This window comes from Chenopodium album, chromosome 26, assembly GCF_948465745.1.
Source record: "Chenopodium album chromosome 26, dcCheAlbu1.1, whole genome shotgun sequence".
Lineage (NCBI taxonomy): Eukaryota > Viridiplantae > Streptophyta > Magnoliopsida > Caryophyllales > Amaranthaceae > Chenopodium > Chenopodium album.
This window is the reverse complement of record NC_137859.1, coordinates 2,311,782-2,329,343: the sequence shown is the minus strand read 5'-3', so window position 1 is coordinate 2,329,343 and position 17,562 is coordinate 2,311,782. Positions and strand designations below refer to the sequence as shown.

The 17,562-nt window shown below is 35.7% G+C and overlaps 2 protein-coding genes and 1 long non-coding RNA gene across 3 annotated transcripts; all 3 read right to left on the bottom strand.

Moving 5' to 3' along the window:
- Window positions 1–821: 821 nt before the first annotated feature.
- LOC145618320 (uncharacterized) lies at window positions 822–2,063 on the bottom strand. The gene is made up of 2 exons (XR_014107895.1): window positions 1,643–2,063; window positions 822–1,155 (listed from the first exon to the last, which is right to left on the bottom strand). It is a non-coding gene; the product is annotated as an uncharacterized LOC145618320 (long non-coding RNA).
- Window positions 2,064–6,931: 4,868 nt separating this feature from the next.
- On the bottom strand, window positions 6,932–8,256 carry LOC145616239 (uncharacterized). Its single transcript, XM_081670932.1, has 2 exons — window positions 7,724–8,256; window positions 6,932–7,635 (listed from the first exon to the last, which is right to left on the bottom strand). The coding sequence occupies exons 1-2, from the start codon at window positions 8,117–8,119 to the stop codon at window positions 7,051–7,053; spliced, it is 981 nt and encodes a 326-aa protein (XP_081527058.1). The 5' UTR covers window positions 8,120–8,256; the 3' UTR covers window positions 6,932–7,050.
- A 5,611-nt stretch (window positions 8,257–13,867) lies between these two features.
- Window positions 13,868–17,360, bottom strand: LOC145617653 (putative GTP-binding protein OBGM, mitochondrial). Its single transcript, XM_081672377.1, has 6 exons — window positions 17,179–17,360; window positions 16,013–16,179; window positions 15,782–15,890; window positions 15,578–15,660; window positions 15,405–15,467; window positions 13,868–15,302 (listed from the first exon to the last, which is right to left on the bottom strand). Exons 2-6 carry the CDS (start codon window positions 16,160–16,162, stop codon window positions 14,055–14,057), a joined length of 1,653 nt encoding a protein of 550 aa, XP_081528503.1. The 5' UTR covers window positions 16,163–16,179; window positions 17,179–17,360; the 3' UTR covers window positions 13,868–14,054.
- Window positions 17,361–17,562: the final 202 nt, after the last annotated feature.

Below are 17,562 nucleotides of genomic sequence, written 5' to 3'. Positions count from 1 at the left end.
GTCAATTAAGGTCGGGTCCTTGGGTCGGGTCAATTTTTTACGGCTTTAGGGTCTTAACACTTTTGGCCACCGGGCCCTGATGCCTCAAAATTTCCTAAAAAACTTTGGATAATAGCCTTCAATTTGTAATTTATTTACCTTTTTTGGCCCGAAAATAATAATTGCCGAAATGTTTACCATGGTCCCTAATACCCTCCGAAAGTTTAATTGGGTGGGTGGAACCATCCCATTTGCCTTTAAATGGCCATTTACCCGTTTTCATACATGTCAGTTGTATTGGCTATAAGCTCTAACAGGGCCTTTACGTTGCCGGATATTGGTCAATATGGGGCCACACAATATTATACGATCTTGGATTTTATCCCGTAATGTTCTGTGAAATTCCAACACCAGCTCCCGACACCTCTTAAATCTCTCTGATTTCGTGTATTATATTTGTATCTACTTTGTTTGTCACTATGTTTAACCAACTAAATCAGCGAAATTATTTTTATTTTTGTACAAGTATTGGCATAAACAAGTGTATTGACTATTGACTAAAGCTAATTTGGTTAGCCTTTACTCCCTTTAGCCACCTAATTAAATAATTAAACTCAAACTCAATGATATACTTAAATTACTGTATTTTTTCTTTTTGTTCAATTATGATTTGGTAGCCCCCAAATTTTTTAGTGAATTTTAGTGATGTGAAATAGTCAAACGATTCTGATCATAAAGTATGGATATGGCTTCACTGAAATTGTCTCTTGGCCACATAATCATCTGTTGTATACTTGTATTAATTTGGATCAAAGTTTAAAGACTAGAAGGAAGGAAGGAAATAATCACACAAACAGTAGAAGTTTTATAAATTCATGCCAATAGTTTATGAAACAGAACAGGCAAAATACAAATTCAAATTAGATCTTTCTTTTAATTCAGCAATCAGTATTACACACAGTAAGAAATCCATGGACCATGAAACATCAACAGATTTAGTTATACACCGGATCTGATTATGCCATGGCCCATTTATTCAGCTCACAGCACAATCATTTTTGACAAGTAAGCAAATCACACATAATCGTAGCACAGGATGATAGGCAAGTTTAATCGCAGTTGCATGGGTCACAGCTGCAGTCGTCTCCACAGCCACACTCAGTCCTTCCGTACATCCTGCAACATGAATATGAATCAGCATATTATTCACACAAGCAAATTTTGTTTCTTAGACATTCAACTTTCTTAGAAGAACATCATTATCCACAACCTAAACTGAGTGGCCAATCAAGATACGTGACAAGTATATCAACGAGCTAGAGCTAATCAGTTCTCGCTGGCTAGGAAGCAGCATACACAAACAATCTGACCAATGGAGTTCAGGCTGGAGACCTAATGTCCAAACCCAACCCAATTAAACCAGGTCAGACTTTGTGCAGCATTCCATCAAGCTTATGAAAATTTGCTCATCCTTTAAAGAAAAATCACACGAGTATTAACTCATGTAAGCCTACAAAGCAATTAAGTTAAAGGCCTAGGTGTACAATGATACAAGGAGAGAGCAACGAAAAGATAACAATCACGAGAAGTTACTAATACTTGAAAGTTTTTTAGTATGAATGTTCAGAGTCTTCAGAATCCAATCATCAAGTAGGGAATATACCTGTTGCAGTTGCAGTCATCACAGCTGCAGTTGTCACCACATCCACAGTTTTGGGCCATTTTCTTTCTTGGAAGTTGCTGATTACAATTGGGAAGAGATGTTGCAAAGGATTGGTATGAGAGCAATGCAATTTGTAGATGATTCAGAATGATGAACATTGACAACTATATATAGAATGTAGGAGGCAACATTTGAAAATTTCAATCATACACGTCTAAGAATCCTGGCCTTTCAAAATGTCAACTGACCCCAAGATGTCACCTTTCATACATCAATGTCGCACAAGTAATGAAGGGTAAGTCTTAAAATATTATACAAAGTAGGGGAAGAAATGGTCTGCAGAGCTAAAAAGATTCTAACAGATTAATCTGTCGTACACATTTCTTACCATATATGTATGTTTCTTTTTCTGTCATACAACCTAAGACCGGATTCTTTTGTTGTCACATTACTAGTTCAAATTACATTTTCAATGTGACAATTAAATACCAATCAGAAGATATATATCGTAATGATAGCTTCTTGTTTTACCCACATATAACCCTCAGCTGAAAGGCAGATAAGTCTGAAGTGGTGCACATCAGTCATTTGCAGCTAAATTTCTAGTTTTTTACTCTAATACAACCAGAATCTTTTGCACCAGTGCAGCACAATTATTACGAATTGAATAAGCTAAGTATCCCACAGAAGTAGTATCCAGATTGATAAACTCAATTATAAGAATATAATATGAAGTGATGTTGATTGCTTTTAAAATAATCAAAGTCAAAACATTGAAATATTCTAACTCAATCTTCTGAATTCTGATACAACGTAACTGTCATAAAACAGCATGAAACATGCTTCTTTGCAATTTGTGATGGAAAGTTCTGGATACAAGCCCCAAATATAAGAAAATTTTGAAATGCTTTTATCCATTACTAGTAAACTTGTCATAAATAATTGGTTTAATGTGGCAATTAAATATCTTTCATTTAAAAAAATGCACAAAAGAAAGAAAGAAAGAGAGGTATATAACAGATCTGCCCCTTCTCCTCTAAACAAGTTACATGATCAACTAAACTACTTTGTTTAAGCAGGGCAATTCCTCTATGAGCTTGTTGTTGGTGAACCTATTTCACAATATACCATAATATAGTTAGAGTCAGCCTCTCTCCCAATATGTTAGTGTGTGACCATCTCATCCTAGACTTGGCTTTCGCCTATTTGTACAGAAACAAATTTTTGAGCTGTGCTCAATGCAGAGTTTTTTTTGGTTTTTTTTTTTTGCTGTCTTTAAGAGCAGCAGCCACATATGCCAATTTTGGTCCTTTGCTAGAAAATGCATATAAAAATCATGAATCTCATCATAAGTAAGCACACTAAAAATTAAGATCAGAAGCTATAGTGCTGCTTCTTGTAAGGCTATGTAGTCCTGTACAGCAATTACAATTTTATAATTTTATACACGTATTATGGTAAACATCAGAAACATGACCTGATACAACAATATAGGCGTATAACTAGAATATTTGTTCCAGAGTACATAATGAGATTTTACAAACCTGAACAAAAACTTCTGGCATAATCACCAATTACTAGAACAGGCACTGTTTCATTAGTATGTGTCAATCAAAACTCCCAAAAATTGCATTATGATCACTGCAAAACCTTTGCCCCACACACTACACCACACACACACACACTGACACTGTGACACACACCAAAAAAAAAAAAAAATCAAATGTGATGATTCTGATGAACTATGTATAAGAAACATAAGCAGAACCATTCTAGATCTATCAGGTGCAAAAGTATCATATCCAGACTCTCAAGATGAGACCAAATCCACAAGGGCTGGATGTGGTACCTACCCACTGCCACAATAGCCTTACGGTGTCAGCCATAACTCATCATAGTTAAAATTTTCATGCACAGTCTCAAGGTTGTAATTTGTTAATGAAAGTAATCAAAGTAAAAATGGCTGTCTCATACAAATCAACTCTTAGGTTAGGCTAATATTCATCATGGGATTTAATAGTCATTCTTATCAAAACCATATATACATGCTACCCCAACAATCATCAGCAATCAATTGGATTACCTCCAGAAAGAGCCCCAGAACAAGGGAGTCTCTGCTTCCAAAGAAATTTCACTTTCTACTTGACAGATATGAGTAAATACAACCTGCAGCACAAGACTTGACTCACTTGATGAATCAACCACATCACCAATATAATGACCCTAGTTAAAAAAAAAAAAAAGAATCATCACTTTGAAAAAGTGAACCAAAAAAAAAAGAAAAAGAGCTTATGTAATACTTTGTCACAGCAACAGGGTAAGTCTTTAAGGCTCCATGTCCTCAATATTAGTCTACTTCATTTCTTTATTTTAGTCTACCATTATGATCATTATCTAATGTCCATCATTCAAGAGTGTGGTGAAGGTTAAGGAATGTTGAGTAAGGCTTTCATTCGAGCAACAAATGTGAAGAACGTTGTCTTGTGTCTAAGAGATGATAACAAATAATGAGCCAGCAGAACACCGGGTGGGAAATGGGTGCTCTCATACTCTCATTTCATAATTTACACATACTAAAACCTGATTAATCAGTCACTCCATCCTAGCACTTATTACAATACATTGTTCATGAGTCAACGGAATCATGGCGAAACAGTTTTCCATCATACTGATATGGCATTTGTATGACTTCTCAGTCATGAAATCTCAAGATTCACCTAATGTTCACTACAATATGCTTCTGAGTTCTGATTCAACAAATCCAAAACTTTATTTTTTATTGACAACCAAGAAAACAACAAATAATAAACTCAAACATAAGAAACTCAATGTAAAAGGATTGTTATGATCAAGTGTTTAATTTTAGTCTACAGACAAAAACTTCCACATTAATTGATCACTCTTAAAAAATATACAAATAGATACGGTAACAATATGAAAAAACAATATGTCAAAATGGTGAGAAATTCCCTATAAGTCCTATATCAGGCAAGCAATTGAACTTTTAATCAGGCTCATCAAGCAAGTACAATATCTAAAACTAGTATTAAAACAAACATAAGACAGCAGTAGTTGTTATAGCATTTGTTAGCTATCATACATACACTAACGCCTAGATTTTAGATACGTTAGCTACTCGAGGTTTAACTATCAAAGTACTGGTTTTAGAGCAAGACTAAAATAATGACTTTCACCATCCCATGAGCTGCATTTTTCAGCTTAACCAAAACAGGGTGTAATTAGTTGCTGAAGAGTAAAAAAAAAATAAAAAAAAAAAACCCCCAAGAAGAGGACTTCAATAAGAACAGGAAACAAAAGGCAGCTACAAGCTAGCTAGCATGGTGTCATTCCATCAAAAATTGATTGATATTGCAGTAGTGCTTAGTGTACTAGTTTGTGCCCATGATAATGGGAACTCCTCACCAAACCTATATAACCTTGTACTTTGAAGAGCTGAAAACTATCATTTGGTTAATCTTTTCAGAAGATTTATTTAAAATTTATTTATTTTAGTATTGGATCACTACATAATCTACATAAATTCAGAAGCTCAAAATCCTGAATCGAATTTGTATACATACTTCTATTCTAGCACACCCACCTTTAACCATTTGGCCGTGTTTGAATCTACCTTTACAAGTTGTACTGAATCACAATTACACCATGGATTATCACAACTCCACAAGGTTATTGAAAGAAAACACAGCTTAATGCTAAAAAAGGATATTGTCCCTAATGAGATGGTTTGTATTTTCACAATTTATAGACAATGCATACTAAAAACCTTGGTATACACAACTAAGGAAACACAAATAGTATTTTTACAGTTTTTAATTTGGTATTACTACCCAAACAAAGAACATAATACAGTAAATCACATTTGCATGGAGATTAGAACCTCAGCTGCTGCGGGTCAGTTCAAATAAATTAGCCTTCAACATCCAAGAGAAACTACAACTGCAAATAATTAAGAAGTGTGTTGAGCTAAATGAATTCCATATGACAGGTAGCAGACGTTATAGGAAGGAGCGAGAGATACTATTAAGGATACATACCTAAGAAATTAGACAAATTTGTAAGCACGTTTAGCTGAATCAAGAGTATTGGAGAGCAGCATGGAGATTGTTACAGGTCCCAGCCCACCCGGAACAGGGGTGATTATAGATGCCACCTTTACAGCTTCTTCAAAACATACATCACCCGTTAAGTGGAATCCACATTCCCTGTCTGGATCCTACAATCAAAGAATTATTCAGTGCATCAAATAAACATTGTAAACAAATATGAGCTACAACCTGTCTTATTTCTTTTGGAACAATGTGCCTTGAAATAAAGATTACCATAATTCATAACAGGTGTTACAGCCCTAAATAAACTAATTTATAATAATATAACGTGTGTCAGTTTTTTTGGATAAACTGGATTAATTGGGAAATAACGTGTTGGTTAACATGTTTAATGATATTATTTAGAAGTTAACATATGAATTACACAGCATATACTGAACACCAGACATCTGCATACACAAAAAGAGAAGGGCCATGCTACTGATACTACAACTAGGCACAGTAAAAAAACTTCTACTTCGTATTAAGTAAGGTTGATGGCAGAATCAACACAACAACATTGATAAAAGAAAACAGAACAGAAACAGTAGGTACCTAAGTATCAATCCAGAACAACATTGATAGAAGAAAACAGAACAGAAACAGTAGGTACCTAAAGCTTCAATCCAGAACAACGTTGAACAAAGAAAACAGAACAGAAACAGTAGGCCATGTAGTCTCCTTTACATCGATCCAGTCCCAGAAGCCATGGCCTTAAACCTCAGCCTCATAAGTCATAACTCATCATAGTTACATTTAGCCTTGAGGATGTATAGGCATAGAGACCATAGTGACCAAATTTAAGGTTGCCTCTGGATATAGCACCCAAAATAGTGCTTTTGCTAGCTCTAGCATTCCCACAAAGCCCACATTGAACCCTTTCAACCACAACCATGAAGCTGGTCTCCGACTCAGACAAACCAACTCATAGGGACCTTTAAACTTTCAAAGTAGCCATTCCAATCATATCAGGTGTCTCCTAACCGACACACTACGTAAAGCATCTACAATTACATCATCAGTCAGCAGCAATTATTTGCTGCTCTTCATCAAATGTTCAAACATTATACAGTAAATTTTTTTCCCCCAGTCTCCTGCAACTCTTATCAACCTCCACATCACTATCACCTAGCATGCTTTAATAATGTTATTAATAGTCAAACTGCAAAACTGAAAGCAAAAGTAATAAATTATACATGTACTTTGTATTAAATGGAAGGAATATAATTTAAATTTACAAGATCATTTTGAAAATACATAGGACCTCTCTCCTACAAGGTAGCTGCAAGTCTGCAACAGAGTTCAGGAACTACCATTATCACTAGAGCCAAGGAGACTTTTGACATACTGCTTTTTCAAATAGGTGGGACAATTAAAAAAAATATTGAGCTTATTTGGTTGAGCGGTTAAAATATTTGCTGCTTCCAAAGCCTCGGCTGGGGTTAAGCCATCTAACTGTAATAGTTCACCCAAGACTTTGTTACACTTATCCGCTATATCTTGCTCACGGTCATCAGCACGAGACCAAACATTAGCCATGGTAGAAAGATGGGCATTCATATCTTTCATGAAATTCTGCAAGCATGCTAACTCTAAACCACTGGAGCACTGAGCCACATTATCACTTCCTTTTTTCTTAGAAGTCTTGTCTCTTTTCACCTTCTTCAATGGAGGAGCAGATTCCGTAGTTAGGATTCCACTACCACCCACATCATCATCACTTGATTCAACGTTAACTTGCGCAACTTCCTCTTTATCCATGTTGTCTACAGCATCTAGAAAACCCTCGGCAGGCTTTCCAGTAGCAAAATCCTTACCATAGATCTCCATCATAACATGCAAGTGAGGGAAAGACACTCCATACAAATTTTTGCAAGTAGGATGCGCCTATGGGAGAGAAAGACAGCATATATATTAGAAGAAAAGTTGAGATTAGATTCATGCCTATACAAAAAAGTAAATTAAGAAAGTTTACCTTGCAATATTCTTCATACACTGATCTCTCCACACATATCATGTGCTTCTTCTCATCCCATTTAAATCCCTCTGTTGCCAACATTTGAAGGATAGCTCTAAATTTGCCCACAAGAGTTTTTAATCTAGAATCAATGTGAGGCGAAGCTTTAAGCCCACACCCTGGAACTGACTTTCCTATCATCTCCTCCAAGCGAATCATATAGCCATTTCTAAATCCATAATCACATTTCCAACGTGGATCGGTGGATAATTCATGCAATGCGTCAATGAGAGCCTTGTCTTCTTCACTATTCCAAAATCGCTTGTTTCTACCCCTTCGACTACCAATTGCACTAGTACTTTCATCCATCCTATTATATGAATCAAAGATAATGAAATGTGCAAAATCCAACATAATCAAACAGAAAAAAGCCAAAGGCCATAGTTCAAATAGCACAATATAACATCCAATAAAACATGATAATCAAAATAAGGCATCAATAAAACAACACACTACTACAAGTTTAAGCCAAGAGCATCCAATACAAAATATGAAAATAGTATAGTCACTCTCCATGGCCTCCAGCTTGCCAACTGTTGAACATAGTTTGAGCCAATGAATTTCTAAAATTGGTCCACGGAATTAATGTATCAATAGAACTTATATATTCAACCTCACTGTCTTCATCATCATCACCACCACCATCACCATCACCATCACCATCACCATTCTCATCATCAGATATGTCTTCATAAATAGAACCAGGAGGCATGTATCTCTTTATTAAGTTATGCAATAAACATAATGCCAAAACAATACGACCATGAGTTTTTAAACTAAACCAAGAAGGGCTTCTAAGAATCTTCCATCTTCCCTTAAGTAACCTGAAGCATTGTTTCGTCACGTTTCTAGCCATTGCATGTCTTAAGTTGAAATTCTCTTCCACGCTTTGTGGTTGGCGAGATCCATTGTTCCACTCACTAAGATTATAAGGATGTCCTCTAAATGGTGCAAGGAATCCCTCTCCACTATATCCAGCGTTACACAGATAGTAACAACCTTTGCACATAAAAAATGAATTAAAAAAATGCATTTATTACGTACTCATCTATTAAGTATTTGACTTAAAAAAAAAAATTACTTTCAATTACTTTACCTTGCGGAGCAACTAACCCATTAGGCCTAGAAATAGCATCACATAGTACTCGACCATCATCTACTGAACCCTCCCATCCGGGTAACACATAAACAAATTCCATATCAGGTGAGCATGCTCCTAAAACGTTCATTGCAATGCTACCTTTTCGTGTTCGATATTTAGATCGATCCTCAGGAGGTACACTTACACTAACCAATGTGCAATCAACTGCACCTACACAATTCTACAAAACAAATAAAAAACTTTAGATGGCGTGATGGCGGTATTGTTGTGATCTAAAAGTGAGGTTGCATTAGTGGTACCTTAAAATACTTCCACTTATCATCACAGCAATCTTCTGTTATAGGTGAAGGTTTCTTAAGCAACTCAGTGTGCAACTTTAACACAGCCTTTAAGCACAAATGAAACTGCCTACTCACAGTTTCACCACTTCTGTAAAAGTAAGCACCAATATATCTATTCGTCTTGTGGTGTGCTAATATATACAAGAAAATCGCAACTATCTCCTCCACACTCATGTGTCTTGTCCGACTCAAACCACCAATCCCCTTAACCATCTCACAAAGCTTATTAAAAGTAAAGCGATCCATACGAAGATGTTTCCTACACAAATCATCACTCTCTCCTATAAACCTATTTAAATTACTCAATCTCAATCTCCTTCTCATCCTCTTCTTTCCTTCCAATCGTTGTGAACTATTCGATGCCTCTTTCATCGAGTACCACATCATATAAACCAAAACCACAACATTTATCATGAGTATAACATATTGAAGGAACTCCAATTCTCTTCTCCTTTTCAAGGAAAGACCACGACGAGCCATTTCTGTACATATATTATAAATTACATCATGCAAAAACCACATTACATTGCTGTAAAATGAAAATAATGAGATACATATAGGGTCCTAAATCCTAACCATATGCTACGTACACAGCAATAAAAATTTCTTTCCTTAAATACACTCATCAATCTAAAAAAAAAAAAAAAGAGAGAGATTTCTCAGAAGCATTACTTAAACCAAATAAAGATAGGAAGAAAAAAAAGGGTAAAGATTCGAACTTTTCCACAATAATTGTCAAAATAATAACACCAAAAAAATAGAAATCAAAGTATATGGCATGAGTAGATGAGCATCAAGGTTAATCAACAAAAAAGGGACAAAATTTTATACCTTGAACAATTTGCAGAGGATATCACAAGTTCACCGGAATTCTGCCGGAAACCGCCAAGTTTTACCTGAAGATACGAGAAGAGAAATAGAAAAGGAGTTAAGAGAAAGAAATGTTGTATGAAAGAAGATTGGGATTATTAGGTGAGAGTTACGTACCGCCGCGAAAATCGCCGGAGAACTGCCGGAGGTGAGGACGACGGCTAGGGTTTGAGTGAGAGTTTGAGGTTGTCGAATTGAGGCGAATGAGGGAATTCAAGTCTGGGGCGTTGGAATTACGCTGTACGATACAAGGGTTTGGGGGAACTCAAAAAAAGAATTGGGGAAATGGAATTAACAACAATAGTCAACCAAACGGTTCCAAGGTGACACACTTACACACTTGTAATTTTTGGGTAGGGCTATTTCAAATCGTATTATACATGGGTGATGAGTTATTTGGTTTGGTTTGGTTTGGTTTGGTTTTGGTTTTGGATTTGGTCGATCCAGCACTATGTGATATTATTCATTATATAGAGTAGTGTAAATCATTAGTATTGTACACATTAACTTGTGTTTTAGGCCAATATCAAATCTTGTTATTTTAAGTAGAGTTTAAATTAGCTTTGTTGATCAATCATATACAATCCGATTCTGTCAACTTCATTTGTTGTATCAAACTATCTCTGCGTTGGTATTGAATTAATTTGATTATTGACTAAAACTAAATACGAGGAGTTAAGGTGATTGTTTCCTAATAGTGGTAAGTTATATTATGCATCCAAAACCGTCTAAGTATGTTGCTGCCACTTTTAGGTTCATTAATTAATGAGCCTCTACAAATCAAGATTTATTAACATGAATTTCAAAATTGAATTTGAATGATATATTGATATGTGTACTAGATGCACCAAATATGAATAAACAAAGTATATGTCATATGTGTCTTGTGGGCTGGTTGTGCCATTTAGACAACTTTTTTTTTTTTTTTTTTTTTTTGACGGGACATTTAGACAACTTGAATTCCCTTTCCTTATTCATTTATAATGTTGTTGGGATTTCCTTTTATACACCATAGAATTTATATAGACACCAAACCACATAAATTCCATGGGTTTTGGGAATGAGATGGCAAAATGCAAACAAGTTTCCAATTCCTGTTGTCAACAAGGATCGATCCGAACTCTGCAACCGAGCACTTGGGAAGAAGGGAGCACCACTAAAATCTAAGACACGGGTAGACCCAAAATCCTAATCATTGAGGTGCCAAACGGGAAAAAACTAACTCCTCTTCCACTTCATTTCAAAGGTCATCCAAATTGGAAAAAGTTCCACAAAATCACAACATCAACAATTCAAAAACCAAAGCAGACTAGAAAATACTTGTATATACTTAACTGTATTTCTTTTTCCTTTTTCAAGTCACAAATTAATACGAAGTATTACATAGACAGTCACGCAAGCCATAAACATCTACAAATATAGATATACACCGGACCAGAAAAAGCCATGCCGCCATGGCCTTTTTATTCAACTCACAAGACACTCATATTTTTTTTCTTTTCTTGTAGATTTTGACGGAGACCCGAGGGTGCACCGGTGCGAAGAGTGGAAGAGTGGGATCATGGAGGGATTAAACGAGGAAGAGGGAGACCAAAGATGACTTGGTTGGAAGGAGTGAGGAAGGATATGAAGTGCATGGATTTACGTGAGGATGAAGTTTTGGATCGTAAGGGATGGAGGAGAAAGATTTATGTTGATGACTACACGGAATAATCAAATTTGGTTCATGTTAGCCGACCCCACTTTTGGGATTAAGGCTTTGATTGATTGATTGATTGATTGTAGATTTTGACAGCTTAGCAAACCACATACAATTAGTTCATAATACAGATGAGACAATTGCTCGTCTTTAATCACAAGTGCATGGGTCGCAGCTGCAGTCATCTCCACAACCACACTCAGTCCTTGAATACATCCTGAAAAAAAATTAAAATTTAAAGCATGTCATGATGTACTCTTGCAAGTTGCAACCAATTTCCCCTAATAATGGACACAGAGAACAACGATTGATATACAACAAATATAAAAGAGCACCAGTTTAAGTCAAATTTATGAACTGAAGAGGTCTAAGGGCATTAAGGATACTAACAGATAGGGGAAAGCGGTAAGACAAATATCGTAGCTTTACTCCAATATTAGATTACAAAAGCAAGATTGAACTTATGAAGAAGTAAATATACCTGTTGCAGTTGCAGTCGTCACCACAGCTGCAGTTGTCGCCACAGCCACAGGTTTTACGGGCCATCTTCTTTCTCAGTGAATAATAATAGCGTTTGGAAAGAATGATTGTAAGAAAATGTTGTAAAGAGAAATGAATATGTGGATGATTCAGAATTGATGAGCAAAAACCTTTATATAGAACCTTGAAGGTACCTAGCAAAAATCCCAATCATACACGTCTGATATCTAATATCTTGGCCCTTCACCATGTCAACTCTACCCCACATACATCTCAGCTCTAAGAAATGTAAGCAAAGATCTTGATAATATTAAAAATATATATATATATATATATATATATATATATATATATATATATATATATATATATATATATATATATATATTGGTGGATGATATGGTCATGGCGGCTGAAAATTACATATAAGACTTTAATTTCTCATATAATACATGTTTCGTCTTGCATAATAAATCAATGACAACCACTCATTGCATCAAGTCTTTCACTCTTTATTAAACACTCTGTACACACATAAAACCTCAAATGAAAGATGAATACGTCTCAAGTGCAGCAACTTACAAGTCAATGAATTTTAGCCACATTTCTAATTTTGATTCTTTCAATCAAATGAGGGAGGTGGGAAAATGGAGTGTCCAATGAGCATGAAGCACAAATAACACAGAAATGAAGTCAAGCTCAGAGATATACACACACACAATCCACACACACACACAAAATAAAAAAATAAAATAAAATAAAAATAAAAATCTGAAATGAACAAAATCGATATCAATGATTAACATTCAGCATGTCTATTAAAAATACAGAGTATATAGCATACTCATTTTGAGTACAATACCTATCATATTCATTTTTAAAAAGAGATCGCATTCATCTTGAAAAGATAGACTACTTATTTGGAGCAAACTCTGGGGGTGTAGCTCCAAAGATCATATTCAACCACGTATCATCATTACGCATCACATACATTCACAAGTTTAAAGCTTTGTCAAAGCAGCCAAAATTACCCTCCTTTTTTCTTTTAATTTTCACAAAGATCAGAATATTAGATGATTTCTGTCATGAAGCAATTAAGAGATAAACTGAAGCAATTGACTATGTCTGACAGAGCGAGCCTTTCAGACACCTAACATTTCAGGTGCAGAAACATCCTATGTCATGATATAGTTTTAGATTGAAATAACTATAAGAATAGCTAACGATGATTTTTTCAAAGCTAATCATAGTCCAGATTGACTTATCCCAACAAGACCTTATGCTGCAATTTCAACATATTAAAACAGCATGAAGCTTGCTTCTTTACAAGTTGACATTGAAAATTTGGTAGTTTAAAGCATCAAAGCTAAGAAGAAAGACTTCTGGAAAACATGTCTTATTAGCTGAATCATATAATGACAATTGACTTCAAGATGAAGCAAAATCCAAATCTCTAGCCATACCAACAGAATGGCACTATATAAGAAATCTAAGCACTGCCTACCAGAAATAACCACCATGTCAGACAATTGGAAAGAAAGAGCCCCTGCCCCCAGGCTCCTCGCCGCAGGGAATTAGGGAAAGGAGTAAACTTGGTGTGTTGACATGAATTTTCAAAAGAGCTAGCCAATATATTCAATTCGATCCCAAGAATAATAGTAAAAGATATGAAGGCTATGTTCTAAAGTTCTAAATACCAGAAATTAGGCTTAATATCAACTAAGACATTCTTTTCTTCCTCTTCCTAATCCCAACCCAACTCCCAACTCTCCCCTTGGTGACTTAATTATAAAAAGTTTAATCAACTAAGATATTATCTAGTCTCAGACTGGCAGGTTCCCCACCATTAACAAGCACTCTTAACCCAGCTTTCAGATCTGGTATCCCCTCCTCCAAAACTGCACAAACTGGGTAGATAGGAATACCGCGCACCCTTCTCTGTAGCTCCTCCAAAACACATTCAGCCCCTGCCTCATCAGTTTTATTTGCCACCACTATAGAAGGACGGTCAGATAAGCCTTCTTGATAATGCTCCAACTCTAAGACCAAATCTCTGAGCTGCTCCCACGGTGGAATTCCTTTGCGGCCATCAAGTGCAGCAGCCAGGTCAACCACATATGCCAGGATTTTTGTCCTTTCTATGTGTCGCAAGAAAGCATGTCCTAGACCACGATTCTCATGAGCACCCTTAATGAGTCCTGGAATGTCAGCCACTGATATAGAGAGTTCATCAAAGTTTAACTTCCCTATATTAGGTCTCAATGTTGTAAAAGCATAATGTCCTACAGCAGGTTTGGCCCTAGAAATAGCACCCAAAATAGTGGATTTTCCTGCATTAGGCATTCCCACTAGCCCTACATCAGCAATACTCTTTAGCTCCAGTATTATAGTGGCCTGTGACCCAGGCAAACCAATTCTTATGTTAGGTTGATTATCATCATCAGAACTTTCAACGTTATCATTTTTATCAATAACAAGACTCTCATTTTTTAAGTTCTTTAGATGACGCTTCCCAGCTGACACACTGCCTAAACCCCCTTCTCCCCCATGAGCAACAATTAATTGCTGACCCTCTTCAGTCAATTCAGCAACATTATATTGTATTTCTTCCACGTCTTCTTGAAACTCCTCTTCAAGCATACCACTATCAATTTCCAGATCACTGTCGTCAGCCAATGTACTTTCACAATCACTTGTATTCTCATAGTGGAAAATATGTACATTCTCACGATATGTCGATTTACCACGACTATGAGAAGGTGGAGAACAAGGAGGAAGAGGTGATACAAGAGAGGGTGACTTGATATAAGCCGAACTCTTAGCAGTATCATTAGTACAAGAAGGTGAGACTTGAGCACCACTCTCCACCAGATCCATATCCGGACCCCGCAAACTAGAAGTGGATAACTGATCAGATTCAAGGAAATCAGAAGTAACAGTACCTGGAAGATCCCAAGGATGAGTCACAGAGGACGGTTTCTCCACAGCTGAAGGGATTTCACCCTCCACCAGATGGATAACAGTACCAACAGGTACTTGCACAACCTGTGGAACAAGATTTGAGCAATCAATTGACCATACACAAACACACCAATACTAATAAACAGATATGACCAATAAGAAATTAAAAAGTCCATAGATCATAACCTTGTCTTCTCCACGGCTGCCGATCTTATTCTTTGAGGCTCCATGCCCACCATATCCTCCAGTCTGCCATCAGCCACGATGATATCATCAAAAGTAAAACAATTAGACTAAACTAATTTTTTCAGCATTTAACTGTTCAATGACCCAAATTATAGCAAATAGCAGATACATACAATGTGATGCTGCAGACCACGGAAGTCCCAAACTGCAGAGGTGCACCGTAAAATCACATCACCACCTCTTCCACCATTTCCGCCTGTAAAAATATAGGAGTATATAGAGTGTGTAATTTAGTCAAAGTATGCTTCTAACTAGAAAATGTTCAACTAAAATTGCTATCACCAAGGGTTCAGAACTCATGATAGAGTCAAACCCACCATCAGGCCTGCCATAGCGATCAGTTCGACTACGGCGCAAGCTGCCATTTCCACTTCCACCATCACCTCCTTTAACATGCAATCTAAATCGGTCAATCATTCTCCTCTCCTGAAATAAATCAGAACCTCAATTCAACTCTATGCCTAATAGAACAATAAGATGAGCAACCACTCTTTTCTATGAGCTTCAGCATACAATGAAATAAATACCTATGGATATAAGTTACAAACCTGCAAAGGAGTAGCTTTAAAATTCTTTCCAGAATCATTAGAATATAAAGCAAATGACCAAAGAAGCCTCGGTGATGTAAAAAGTTTCCTTAAAGATTCTTCCTGATGAAGGCATCTTGTCTTGCATAACAATGTCCTCGAAGCTAACATATTGGTCTTCACTCTCCCTGCATTAACAATAACACATAAACAATGCCACATATCAATCTTTTTTGTACTGACTTTTTGGTAGCTTGCTTCAAACTAGATAAAGAAAACATATAAGAGCAAGAAACTAAATTTGACATAAAGATCCATCCTTTCTTTAACACATACAAAAGGATTCTAAAACCTCAAAGAACAACAAATAACCTAAGAAAATGGCATACACTAAGAAAAGCATTGCACTTTTCCATTGGTGTCAAAATTCTTCAATAAATTATCATTCATCACTTTTTCTCTACTCTATTCCAACTTCCAAATCCCACATATGTACAGAGATATTTAGGTGATTCAACGACTACTAAAATTAATTCTCGCCTCGGAATATATGTTTTTGCCTCTAATCCTCTATTTACAATTAATTGATTGAAGACATTCAGTAGTAGTAGTATGTCTTCCCTCTGAGAGGTTCAAACTCACAATTTATACATTCATTTCAATCGACCAATCTTTGTCATAAAAAAGATAAATTGAGAAACTTTTAACAAGAATAAATAAAACCCTTAAGCTAGCTTACAGTCCTTACACCCACAAATGTCATCTTAATAATGGTGCACAACAGAAGTTAAAAAATACAGTTATCCTCTAATTCAATTGAATTACATTTCAATTTTTGCCTCCGTCACAAATAAGATTCAGTTAATGCAAGTTTAAAGCTAATGTCATTCAGTAATAAACTAAATCAAATCTTGCAAAGATGATGAAAACATAAACATAGGCATTTCATCAAACAGGTGGTATGCATAAGTAATATGACATTAAGGTATACCCCAACAGATTAAATCAAATGATATTCAAATTTTATATCATCAAAATATCATAAATTAACTAAATTTGAACATTTGAAAGAACTAACTATTGTCGAAAAGCACAATCATATAGACATATATTGAAAAGAGGGAAAAAGGGGGGATTATTATAGAACTTTGTTACTGCGATTATAATTAGAAATTCAAGAATCATACTTTTCTGGGCAACTTGTGATTAGTGATTGGAAACTCGGGCTCGGCTTCGGCAGCTGAAATGGTGTATGACTGTAAGTGTAGCCTTTGCTCTGCTCCACCGTTTTTCTTTCTCTTTTTTTTTTTTTATTTTTTATTTTTTGACAGGTTCTCTCTCTTTTTGAATAGCTTGTTTTCTTGTTTATTTTCTGATTTTCTTTAGTGTATTATCGAGTTTTTACTCTTGGAAATCACTTATAAAAGCTTTTAAATTTCAAACTTTGTCAAAAAAAAAAAAGGTAACTTTTAGAGTTGTACGTATCATCCTCCTTTAAACAAAAAATTATCCTATTTTAAATCTCGAGTAAAGTCATTGGTCATGTGCTTTATGCTTAATCTAAAACAATC

What these genes read in the sequence shown, in the direction of transcription:
- LOC145617653 (XM_081672377.1), bottom strand. Translation starts at nt 16,162, where the DNA reads ATGTTAGCTTCGAGGACATTGTTATGCAAGACAAGATGCCTTCATCAG. An exon ending in TTAAAGCTACTCCTTTGCAG is followed by an intron (nt 15,891 to 16,012) that starts GTTTGTAACTTA and finishes GATTTATTTCAG; the next exon opens with GAGAGGAGAATGATTGACCG. An exon ending in TCGCTATGGCAGGCCTGATG is followed by an intron (nt 15,661 to 15,781) that starts GTGGGTTTGACT and finishes ATATTTTTACAG; the next exon opens with GCGGAAATGGTGGAAGAGGT.
- LOC145616239 (XM_081670932.1), bottom strand. Translation starts at nt 8,119, where the DNA reads ATGTTGGATTTTGCACATTTCATTATCTTTGATTCATATAATAGGATG. An exon ending in TGTATGAAGAATATTGCAAG is followed by an intron (nt 7,636 to 7,723) that starts GTAAACTTTCTT and finishes TCTCTCCCATAG; the next exon opens with GCGCATCCTACTTGCAAAAA.